Raw genomic sequence first — 12249 nt, forward strand, 5'->3', positions numbered from 1 at the left:
CAGTCCCGCCTTTTCGGCCTGAGCGGCAGCGGCAGTTCTTACCCGGCGGCTCCGGCGCGGCGCGAATATGGCGGACCAGGCCATCTCCTTCCTCAAGGACTTTCTGGCGGGCGGCGTCGCCGCCGCCATCAGCAAGACCGCGGTGGCGCCCATCGAGCGGGTCAAGCTCTTGCTCCAGGTCAGCGGTGCGGCCGAGCCCGTTGGGAGTGGGGGCAGCCCGTCACCTTTCCCCGCCGGCGCCCGCTGAGGCCGGCCCGGCCCGGGGAGGGGGGGGAAGGGGGGAAGGAAGGCGGAGGGAGGGGGGAGGGCGCCGCCCCCACGGAACAAAGAGTGCGCGCGGGGTGGTGGCAGGCCGGCAGATCACGTGGGTGGCGGGCTCTCGCGGCGGCGGGGAAGCCGGTTCCGCTATGCGGGGCGCGGCGTTGCGGCGGGGGCGGGCCGCGGGGGAGTGCGGGGGGAGGGGCGAGGGGGCGGTTCCCGGTGTCACTTCCTCCCGTCCCGCTCCTGGCGCCCGGCGCGTAGGGGGCGGGTGGGGGAGGGCGGCAGCGCGCCGCCATCTTGGTGACCTTCACGTGACGTGGCGGCCGGGCAGCGCATTGGCCCGCGTGCGGGGTGGGGCTGGGCCTGCGGCAGGGGCGCGGAGCCTGTGGGCGGGGCGGGCCGGCCGGCGCGAGGCGGCCGGGCGCCCCAAGGTGACTCGCGTGACCTTCGCGGCTGGCGCTTCCCATCTGGGCAAGCCCCGATCCCTCAGGAAGCTGGGAAGCAGCGTTAAGGCTTTGTGTGGTCCTTAGGGTTGTACCAGGCCTCCTGCGTCTGCGGTTCTTCCCCCGCGCACGGTCCCATGTTTCGCGTGCGTGTAAAACCTAGGCTTTTAATTCTTCAGAATTGTCAGTCCTCAAGTGCTGTGGTCTTCGCCAAAATACAAATAAACGCTATTTTATTTGTTAGGTTTTACGATTCAAAATGACCCCAGGAGCTTTTGCTTCTTGCAGGTTTGCTGTCACAGCTGGTTTATCACAGTAAGCAGGCTTAATCTCCATGTACAACTGCCATGAAGCATTCGAGCGTAACGGCTCTTTCTTTTATACCATAAGCAGACTAACAGACTAACGCCAGCTGTAGTGCAGGCCTGCCGAGGCATACAGTCAAAATACATATTTTTATTTGCAGGTACAACATGCAAGTAAACAAATTGCTGCCGATAAGCAGTACAAGGGTATCATCGATTGTGTAGTGCGTATTCCAAAGGAACAAGGAGTGCTGTCCTTCTGGCGAGGAAACTTGGCAAATGTCATCAGATACTTCCCAACTCAAGCTCTCAACTTTGCCTTCAAGGATAAGTATAAGCAGGTGTTCTTGGGAGGTGTAGACAAGCACACTCAATTCTGGAGGTATTTTGCTGGTAACCTGGCTTCTGGTGGTGCAGCTGGAGCCACTTCCCTCTGCTTTGTCTACCCCTTGGATTTTGCAAGAACCCGTTTGGCTGCTGATGTTGGAAAAGCTGGTGCAGACAGAGAATTCACTGGTCTAGGGGACTGTCTAGTCAAAATTACCAAGTCCGATGGTCTTCGTGGCTTGTACCAAGGGTTCAATGTCTCTGTCCAAGGCATCATCATCTATAGAGCTGCCTACTTTGGAATATATGATACAGCAAAAGGTAAAATTTCAGAGAGGATCTGATAAACCCATTTTCAGACTTGTGTTGTCTCTTCATGTCTGTTCTCGGATGTTACTTTGTGTCTGTAGTAACTAGAGTTTATGTGTGTGTGAAGGAGTTGGAAGGGGGGATATCAGCGACACTGCAGTGTTCAAGGTAAAACTTGGGCCTGTACTGATGGCAGGATGCTACTTCTGAATCCTGCTGGTTCTGTACTTAGAGTTCTTCCTAATGCCAGCAAAACATGTTGGTAACAGTACGTAATTACAAGTTCTTTTTTGTTCAGTGCATTATTGTAGTTATGTTAAAGCAATCTGGGTGGGTTTAGGAGAATGGGATTGAGCAATGCTTTTACAAAGCACTTGTTTGTTAAGCTTGACATTTGGGCGTAGAGGTCATTGGTACTACCTGATAGCTTAAGGTGATTCACAGGGACAATGACTTACTTTGACACTCACTTCTATAAAGAGCAGGGAATAGTTATATCTACTCTTACGCTAGTCTGAAAAGAGTCCTGGTGCCTAAATGTTACCTGTTTTAGTTACTGAGAAGAAAATTCTGTGAATTTCCTTGAGTTAGTTGGGGTTTTTTGTTTTGTTGTGGGGTTTGTTTTTTTTTTCAAATACTGCTTCAGCATGTTTCACTTTTATCAAGTGTCTTGGTGCAACTGCAAAGTATGGCTTTACAATGCTTCGTCAAATAAAGTAGCTGTCATGCAGTGAGTGAACTGGAGGAGGACGTACAAGATAAAAAGCTAATTACTTTTTTATTGCAGGCATGCTCCCGGATCCCAGAAATACTCATATTGTCATCAGTTGGATGATTGCCCAGACTGTGACTGCTGTGGCTGGCGTGGTCTCCTATCCTTTTGATACAGTGCGGCGTAGAATGATGATGCAGTCAGGACGCAAAGGAGGTAGGCTGTTAATTTGTGCAGTTCTTCAAGCAACGTTAACAAGATGGAGGGCACTTTTTCCTAGTAGTCACCCCAATAGCACTCACAGTTCCTTGTTCCATAAGTCCAATTTAAGTGATACTTAAAGGATATTTAAAGGATATGAGGAAATGCAGTAGGGTCATAACTTGCAGTGTTTGTCAGGAATTATGCTGAGGACTTTTCTTCATAGAGTGAAGTGGGCAAATGGACTGCCTGTTCGCAATGACAAATATTAAAATGTGGTTTGGGACATCACAAAGCTAGAGAAGTGAAACAGGGCAATTGTTTAAAACATCCTAGATACAATCATAAGAGTTAAAAACTCTTTGCTCTTTCTACAGCTGATATCATGTACTCTGGAACAATTGACTGCTGGCGGAAGATTGCAAGGGATGAGGGAGGAAAGGCGTTCTTCAAGGGTGCATGGTCTAATGTTCTCAGAGGCATGGGGGGCGCTTTTGTGCTTGTGCTGTACGACGAATTCAAGAAAATCATTTAAGCAGCCTAACTAGAGTTGGAAATCGAGTTGAGCAGATCATGTAGAATAACTACCATTATGGACCATTGACCTTCAAGAAATTCCTGTGAGTCTTATTTATCGGAGCCAGATGATGTGTGTAGATGGGGCTAGAAACTGACATAGAGGACTGATCCATTTCTCAGTAATGTGCATGAAGACACTGAATCCGGCAATTCAGTGTGGCGTTTGTTTTTTTTTTCCCCCAGCAATGAGGAGTGAGTGGCGCTGGTTCTGGGTCCAAAGCAGCTGGGTCCAATTTAGGTAGAAAAACTTGTTTGCCTGTGGATCAGTCCCCAGTTTCAAGTCCTATCTTCCAGGACCATAAAATTGTATTTGAAAGTACTTGCTAACAAATCATGTTCTTTTCCACTTGTACTGAAGCACTATGTACCATTTTGCACAGCTGAACATCTAGCGATTTTGTTCTTAAATTGGGGCATTCTGCTGTAAAACAATAAACATACTTACTCTGTCTGTGTTGAAATTATTACATAAAAGCTTTGGGAAAGCCTCTTTTGTTTGAAAACTTGTTTCAGATAATGGTTCCTCTGATACACTTAACACTGTACTCTGTAAGAGAATAAGCTTGATTTTTTTTTTTTTAAGAAATAACTGAATGTGAGAACTTCGTGGGGAGGGAAGCATGGGTTATACTAATAGAAACTGCTCCCATTCTTTGTGCCTGATAGTGTATGATTGGCTGCTGCAAGTGGCTTTTTGCATGATTCTTAGAACTTGATTTGCAACTTTTCATATAATTTAAAATGGGGGGGTTTCTGTTGTAGTGCTAGGAGAACTGAAAAGTCCCAAGGACAGTCAAAAAGTAACACCCTTGCCTTTGGTAAAACAGCTTAAAATTAAATAAGTTTTTTAAATCAATACAGAAAGCAACATGGCATTCATGCAAAAACCCCAGAACCTAGTAAATGCCTTCAACTTCTGAGTAACTTATGTATTGTATTGTTGCTGCTATTTGGAAATGCTGATTGTGCCATTCAAGAAATTGTGTGGCCTGATCTGTAGCAGTGGTCAGGACCTCTGTGGAAGATGAACTTAATCTGAAATGAGGCTCATTCTAAAAGGTGAAGTCGATGGGGTGTGTGGGAGAGAATAGGTATCCTGTGTACCTGTAAAATATAGGTCAAGGTAGGTCAGCCTTCAATATTGACTGACTGATTGTCGGATGACCAAAATTGGATGAAATTATTTCTCATACTGCTGTTTGGGGTAATGTAATACCTATGTGCCGTTCTTCGTATGTATATAATCTTTTGTACTTCATAATCTGCAAAGATGTGGTAGGGGGACCAGTAGAGGAAAACAAGGTGTTCATCTTGCAATCGTGTTTTCAAGAACTCTCCCTGTATCTTGAGAAGGGAACAGTGTGTCATTGTGTGAGTCATTGAAGGCTGACTGAGCTGTCTTGAGTTCTTTTGTGTGCCTTCTGAGGTTGCTGTTTGAGATGAAGTATTTAAATTAACTACTCAGCTTTGGCTGATTACTACCTTCTTTCAAACATAATTTACCTTTTTCCTTCCACTGTTGCAGAAGCACTGCTTTCAACATCTGTGTATGAATGTAAGTACGTTACACAGCTACTTTGTACACAGACCAATAGCAGGCTTATGTACCTCCTGCAAGCATCGTGATCCTGTTCAGTAATGGTAGCTCTCGTGGTGCGGGCAGGTCACTTGATGCTGTCCTTGCCAATCAGCCTGCTGTTTCTGTTGTAATTATATTATTTGTGGGGGGCAGGGGAAGAGCTCTTGTCTATATAAATACCTTGCTTAGTTTTACTTTATCAGCGGCTTGAAAAGTAGAGATAGTGATAGAATACCTCCTGTGACCTCACTGAGTGTATGGTGACCCTAGCTTTGTGAGGAAGAACCAAGCATGGCAATTGCTTGAGCAGCCCCTAAAAGGGGAGGAGGTGTTTCACCCCACCTCCCCTGTCCCCTCCAGAACTAGGTTTTAACCACAAGAAATAGGAAAAGAAATCAATGCAAGTGTGGGTGTTTGGGTTTTTTTTAAGTGGAACTGCAATTTACCTATGCTGTGCGTTCAGCATGTACTACTTGGTGTTCATTTTTTTTTTTTAGTATATGGCTTCCCTTAGTCGTGCAGCAGCAATTTTCAATGTGTGATTATACAGTGTGGGAACATAAGAGGCAAACAATAAATGAGACTTTTAAAAAAAGCATTTGTTTTCTGCCTTATTGAAAGACTTGGTGAAATGTATTTATTTTGAAAAACATTTTTAACAGGAAAATATCTGGAATTTGTAAAAGAAAATACTGGCATCTAAAGCCTGTATTTTAAAAAGGCATTAGAAATAGGGCTTGAACACTTTGAAGGAGATAAATAAAATGCATTGGTGTGAGCTAATCTTTACATTTAAATTCAGCTATTAAATCTTATTACAGATTTTATACCAATTCTCACAACTGTTACGCTGGGTTTTTTTGGAGACTTAAATACTGATTTAAGTCTACATTGGAAGTACTGAACTGATGGAGTGGCTGACTGGCAGCCCAGCATTAATAGTTATTTTTGGCAAGTGTCATTTCACATTTCTGGTTTTGCATAGTTTATTGAATGTACTGAGACAGTTCGGTATTGCTGGTTGCAAGGCTGAAGGGCAGTTTTAAATTTTTGAATACTAGTTTCCCCTTCAGAAGATATTCTGGATATATAAAAATAAGCTAGGAAAATTAACTACTGTCTTATTGTATAGGAAATAATTGTAATCAGAGGAAAGAAGCACCATAGCAATGAAGACTGGAAATAACCAGTTCCTTCTGTGTTGTGGATGAGACCCCTCGCCTCACGCTGAAGATCATCTCAGCAAGGTTTAAGCAAGTCTTCACAGCAGGTGTTGGCAGAAAAGCTTAGCTGCCACGCATTGTGTTTTTGAACAATGGGAAAAGAACAAATTTCACTGATCTTCTCTGCTTCTGCTGCTCCATTTTAGGTCGATTTTTATGGAACAAATAGTTCTACAGGTGATGATACTCATTTGTAGTCTGCTTTGAAGTGTGCCTTAGGAGGATCCATGATGTTCTTTCATGTTGGGGAATCTTAAGCATTTTCTTTTTGGAAAGTTAAGTCATCTCTTCGACCACAGTTATTTCCTCGATGCAACTTTTTTGTAGACTTACATACTTTATCTAAAGAGAAAGGAAATTTTACAACACACAATAAGCTACAAAGTCACTGTTAATCAGAGAACATTTCTAAATGTTAGATACACCAGTACCAAAGGCACCTCATCTTGCTATTTTAAGACATAAATGCTTGCAAAGCAGGAGAAAATAGTTCAAGGACAGTTAAGGATTGTTTGACTTTTAACATGTATGATCAGTGGTAGCTATTTGTGAGCTGAAGGAAAAGGAATAAAAGTTGATTTAAATGCTGGGCAACCTTAATTGAGACAACAGAAGTAGTGTATTCACTGAGTACTTGCCTGAGTTTTCCATATGTAGGCATCAACTAGTCTTACAGAGGACTTTCTGGTTGCTCTCATATATTGCTTAACTTGCAGTCCTACAAGGGTGGAAGTTGCTGGGTAAGATCATAGTACTGATACAGGGCTTGGGGCTTAAAATACTGAGGGGAGATAAATTTGATTTAAAAAATAGGAGGACTAGTACTGGAAAAAGGAGAGGGGGGTAAAAAAAAAAAGGCAAGTTTACTGTCATATTGACAGTATGTTACAGAACATCAAACCAGGATGTCTTAGTGGGGAATTTTGTCTAAGAAATCTGTGGGATTGGTAAGAACTGCAGGGCTTCATGTTCATGGTGTTTTATGCTACTCAGCCACTCACTGAGGAAAGCAATCTGCACACAGTGTGTCTGGCAAGTTCTTGGAATGCACTTAATTCAGGAAGAGAGGAAAAAGTATTAAAAATGTAATTCTGGGTGAGGGTGAGGAAAGCATTGGGGATGAGAATGCCCAAAAAGTGAAGGAAGAGGAGTAAAATAAAATGGGTTAGAGGAATGCAAGGAGTCTGATGAACAATGTGAATTGGTTGGTAGGATCATACCCGCAGCGAACAGGAAAACTGGCAGTTCCTTAACACGAGTGTTAAGGATACAAGTGCAAACTCAGGGCAGAAAGGTTAGGGTTGTAAATCATGAGGTTTTTCAGTGATCTGAGGAAAAGTTGTATTGTGAAACAGGACAAACAGTGAGAAAATGTGAAAGGTTGTAGAGTAAGTAGGGACAAAATGAGGGAATCCAAGATTTTAAAAGGTGTGATTAAAGGACATTACGGGATCAAAATAGCTCATAAATTTATTAGCACTAAATGCCAGGGAGAGTCCTGGTATTCAGTGGAGGAGAGCTCCTGAAATAATCTATTTGTGCTTTATTACCTGTTTTGAAGAATTACAGCATTCAATCAGGGTTAGATACCTGAGTGTGGAGAGAAGAGGTAAAACAAAACTAGGCTTTAAGACTAGATTAAAATAGGCAAAGAAGAGTCTAGAAACTGTTCAGACACGTCAGACTTACAAATAACCTTCAGAGTGCCTGTTGGCAGGTATGAGGCAACCTGAGCTGAGGGCTTCACTTGAACTCTGATAATTACTGCTGATAAGTTGCTGCCTGCGTGGAAGTGCCTGTGGCACAATTTACAAAACGGCATCCACAAAGGCTTCTGGGTTGTAGAGGAGTGATTTGAGTAATTCTGGTAGTGTATATACAGGAATTTGGAAGCCCCTCAGATTTGGTAAAAGCAATCCAGAGGGTCTACAATTTTTGAAGGACTGCTTGCTACTTTACTAGCAATTACTATTTCATAATTTCATAGAAACATAGAATCTCCTCAGTTGGAAGGGACCTGCAAGGATCATCGAGTACAACTCCTGTGTCTGCACAGGACAACCCTGAAATTCACACCATGTGTCTGAGGGTGTTGTCCAAGTGCTTCTTGAATATTGCCAGGCTTGGGGCCGTGACTGCTCCCTGAGGAGCCAGTTCCAGTGGTCCACCACCCTCTGGGTGAAGAACCTTCTCCTAATATCCAACCTAAACCTCCCCTGGCACATCTTCCTGCCATTCCCTCGGGTCCTATCAGTGGTCACCAGAGAGAAGAGATCAGCACCTGCCCCTCCTCCTCACCTTGCGAGGAAGCTGCAGACCACGATGAGGTCTGCCCTCAGTCTCCTCCAGGCTGAGCAAACCAAGTTACTTTAGCTGCTCTTTGTACATCTTCCCCTCTAAACCCTTCACCAACTTCATAGACCTCCTCTGGACACTCCCTAGTAGCTTTATATCCTTAATGTACTGTGGAGCCCAAAACTGTACACAGCACTCAAGATGAGGTCACACCAGCGCAGAGCAGAGCGGGACAATCACCTCCCTCAACTAGCTGCAATGCAGGGCTTGACGCGCCCCAGGGCATGGCTGGCTCCCTTGGCTGCCAGGACACACTTTGGCTCATGGTCAACATGCTGTCGACCTGAACCCCCAGGTCCCTCTCTGCAGAGCTGCTCTCCAGCCCCTCATTCCCCAGGCTGTATGTACATCCAGGGTTGCCGTGCCCCAGGTGTAAAACCTGGCACTTGGCCTTGTTAAACTTCATACAGTTGGTGATTGCCCAGCTCTCCTGTCTGTCCAGATCTCTCTGCAGGGCCTCTCTGCCCTCAGGAGTGTCAACAGCTCCTCCCAATTTTGTGTCATCAGCAAACTTAATTAGTATTCCTTCAAGTCCTGCATCCAGGTAATTTATGAAGACATTAAAGAGTACCAGCCCCAAGATGGATCCGTGCAGAACCCCGTTAGTGACTGCCTGCCAGCCCGATGTAACCCCATTTACTATGACCCTTTGAGCCTGACCCATCAGCCAATTGCTCACCCACCGCATTACGTGTTTATCCAGCTGTGTGCTGGGCATTTTGTCCAGGAGGACACTGTGAGAGACAGTATCAAAAGCTTGGCTGAAATCCAAAAAGGTCACATTGACTGGCTTCCTTTGGTCAACTACATGGGTAACCTTGTCATAGAAAGGAATTAAGTTTGTTAAGCAGGACTTTCCCTTCATGAACCCGTGCTGGCTGGGACCAATGACTGTGTTGTCTTTCAGGTGTTTGTCAATAACTCCCAGAATAATCTTCTCCATAATTTTACCTGGCACAGAAGTGAGACTGACGGGCCTGTAGTTACTGGGGTCATCCCGGTTGCCCTTCTTGAAGACTGGGACAACGTTTGCCAGCTTCCAGTCAACTGGGACCCCTCCAGATTCCCACGAGCATTGAAAAATCATTGAGAGAGGTCTCTCTATGACATCAGCCAGCTCTGTAAGTGCCCTTGGATGAATCCCATCAGGCCCTATCGATTTATAGGGATCCAGATGGAAGAGCAAGTCCCACACAAGGTCGGGGTTGATTGGGAGTTTATTATTCCCACAGTCATGGTGCTCAAGCCCAGGGCTCTGGGGGTTCCTGAGCCCATCAGTGGTGTTGAAGACCAAGGTGAAGAAAGCATTAATGGTCTCTGCCTTGTTTGTGAGGTGCCCATGCTCATCAAGCAATGGACCAATGTTATTTCTGGCCTTCCTTTTGCCACTAACATATTTTAAAAAGCCCTTTTTATTGTCCCTCACAGTACTGGCCAGCTTCAACTCTAATTGATCGTTAGCTACACAAATTTCTACCCTGCAGTAGCGGACAGCATCTCTGTAGTCCTCCCATGTTGCCTGACCTTACTTCCACTGACCATATGCTTTCCTTTTTCATCTTATCCTAGAAGACGACCCTTTGTCAGCCAAGCCAGCCTTCTGCCTCTCCTGTTTGACTTCCTACACTTTGGGACTGCCCGCTCCTGCACTCTTAGGAAGTGGTACTTAAAAAGTGACCAGCACTGATGGAGCAGAGCACCTTCAAAAGCTTTTCCCCAGGAGACCTTACAAAGCAGTTCCCTGAGCAACCTGAAGTCTGCTCTCCTCATGTCCGGAGTTGAGGACTTGCTGGCAGTTTTCCTCCTGTCACTATAGATTTTAAACTTGACTGTTTCATGGTCACTGTGGCCAAGGCAGCCACCAATCACCACTTCACCAGTTCACTCTTTGTTAATAAGCAACAAATCGAGGAAGACACCTTTCCTTGTTGGTTCCCTCAGTTTCTGTACCAAGAAATTAATGTCCGTTTTGTTTAGGAACCTTCTGGACCTGTTTGTCCCAGCTGCGTGGTATTCCCATTTGACATCTGGCAAGTTGAAGGCCCCCATAAGGACAAGGGCAGATGATTTAGAGGCATCCCTTAGTTCCTTGAAGAATAACTCATAAGTGTCATCATCCTTGCTGGGTGGCTGCCTCTAGTAGATTCCCATGACAACATCTTCCTTATTTTTCTGTCCCTTAACCCTTAACCAGAGGCTCTCAACTGTGCCATCTCCAACTGCAAGCTCCATGCATTCCAGCTCCTCCACTACATTCAATGCCACTCCCCGGCCTCTCCTGCCCTGCCTATGCCTTCTGATGGACTATAGACTGCTGCTTTCTAGGCTTAGCTCTGGCAGCCTAATACTAAGTGAGGTATCTGGTATTTATGACTTAAGATATATGAGGAAACTCATCCAAGTTACCTCGCTATCTCCCTTCTATTAAGGCCTAAGATGGTAGGAACAGACGCAAGTAAGTTATGGCAATGTGCTCATGTATGGTTACCAAACCTGGAAAGTTTTAGTAGTAATAGCTTTGTGGATTCTTTGTAAAGGATTGGTGGAAAATTTCTGTGTCACTTTTGAAAGCCTCATTGAAAAGGGTGGTGTTGCCCACTGAAACATTGTAAGCAACAAACAACTGGCCTGATTTATTGACTTACATCTTTGGTTTAGCCAGCTGATACAAAGCATTCCCTCACTATACAGGCACTGAGCAAATCACTCTTCAGGTGGACAAATGAGAAGAGAAGCATGAATGATTTGAAGCCTGGTTGTCATGACATGTGAAGAAAGACTGGAAGAGTTAGTTGCTGTTGACAGTGTGCCAGATATGCTGTAAACAGGAAAGGAATAAGGATAAGATGTAATGGACTTTACGTGCAGTAAAACAGGCTACTAAAAGAGCTTTCTGAAAGTAAAGATAATTAAACATTAGAATAGACAGTGTAGGGATGCTATAGAATATCGATTTAATACAATTTGCACAAAACATCAAAATTGTCATAACTAATCCTATGCTGAAGTAAAGAGGAAGGCTAGTTAACCTGGTGAGACTTTCCAGCCCTGCTTTTCATGATTCAGTGCGACAGTTTATTTTACAGGGCTTTAGGTCAAACATAAAATACATATTCACATTATTTTATGATCATTGATATTTGAAAATGCTAATGGCAAATGCTTTCTCACTTAGGTTATTTTCAAAGTATGAACAGCAACCTAGCAAAACTGGTACACGCAGAAATTACTGGTCTCTGTAAAAGTGATAACTCTGGTCTTAAATTGCAGCTGCAAATATGTACAGGATAATGGCTAGTCTCAGTACTGGCACAGAGCATTTCTAGCTTCCAAAGAGCATACTTTGCGTGGGAGCAAATTAGGTTTTAATGGACCAAATTTAACTCTTGTCTTTATATGCCAACTATTCTCGTCTTTGGCCTATCATGGTTTATAATTAACAAATCAGACTGAATTGAAAAGAAAGCGTACCTGCATATCTTCATCAGTTGATGCGTTAAATTTGTCTCTCGGTTGTGGAATGGGAAAAAATATGCTTTTGGAACTACAATACCTTTGGGTAGAAAACAGGATTGTGAAGAAATTAAAAATACTGGTAATATAACTTACACAAACATTTTGTATTGCACCTCAAGGACATTCTTTACTTTCAGGATTGAATAACTCTTGCTCTGCAAATCGCTAAATGAGAAGGAAAATATTTTGAATGTAGACTGGTGGGTAACTATCTTATCACTTGCTTGACTAAAATTTGTGACAAGAGTCACAGTAAATATTTTATTAAACAATGACTTTCAGTCAATCACACAACATAACTTTCTTCTGCCAAGTGAGAGGTTTTATCAAAATAATGACATGTTTATTTGTCCTCATTCCCTCTTGTCCAGTACTGTATGAAACCAATGGCTTCAAAGCCACGTGGATGTTAAACGCTTAAAAATAAGAACAGAAATGT

The 12249-nt window shown here is 44.0% G+C and overlaps 2 protein-coding genes across 3 annotated transcripts in view; one reads left to right on the plus strand and one right to left on the minus strand.

Moving 5' to 3' along the window:
* Positions 1-3586, plus strand: SLC25A6 (solute carrier family 25 member 6). The gene is made up of 4 exons (XM_064437834.1): positions 1-178; positions 1171-1657; positions 2433-2573; positions 2936-3586. The coding sequence occupies exons 1-4, from the start codon at positions 68-70 to the stop codon at positions 3091-3093; spliced, it is 897 nt and encodes a 298-aa protein (XP_064293904.1). The 5' UTR covers positions 1-67; the 3' UTR covers positions 3094-3586.
* Positions 3300-12249, minus strand: part of LOC104041736 (granulocyte-macrophage colony-stimulating factor receptor subunit alpha-like) — a 26366-nt gene continuing 17416 nt past the window's right edge. For both annotated transcript variants that reach the window (XM_064437825.1, XM_064437816.1), the window contains 2 exons: positions 11766-11847; positions 3300-6281 (listed from right to left, as the gene is read on the minus strand). In XM_064437825.1, coding sequence (XP_064293895.1) covers positions 6216-6281; positions 11766-11847 — 148 coding nt within the window. In that variant the 3' untranslated portion in view covers positions 3300-6215. The remainder of the gene's footprint in view (positions 6282-11765; positions 11848-12249) is intronic.

Source organism: Phalacrocorax carbo, chromosome 1, assembly GCF_963921805.1.
Source record: "Phalacrocorax carbo chromosome 1, bPhaCar2.1, whole genome shotgun sequence".
Classification (NCBI taxonomy): Eukaryota; Metazoa; Chordata; class Aves; order Suliformes; family Phalacrocoracidae; genus Phalacrocorax; species Phalacrocorax carbo.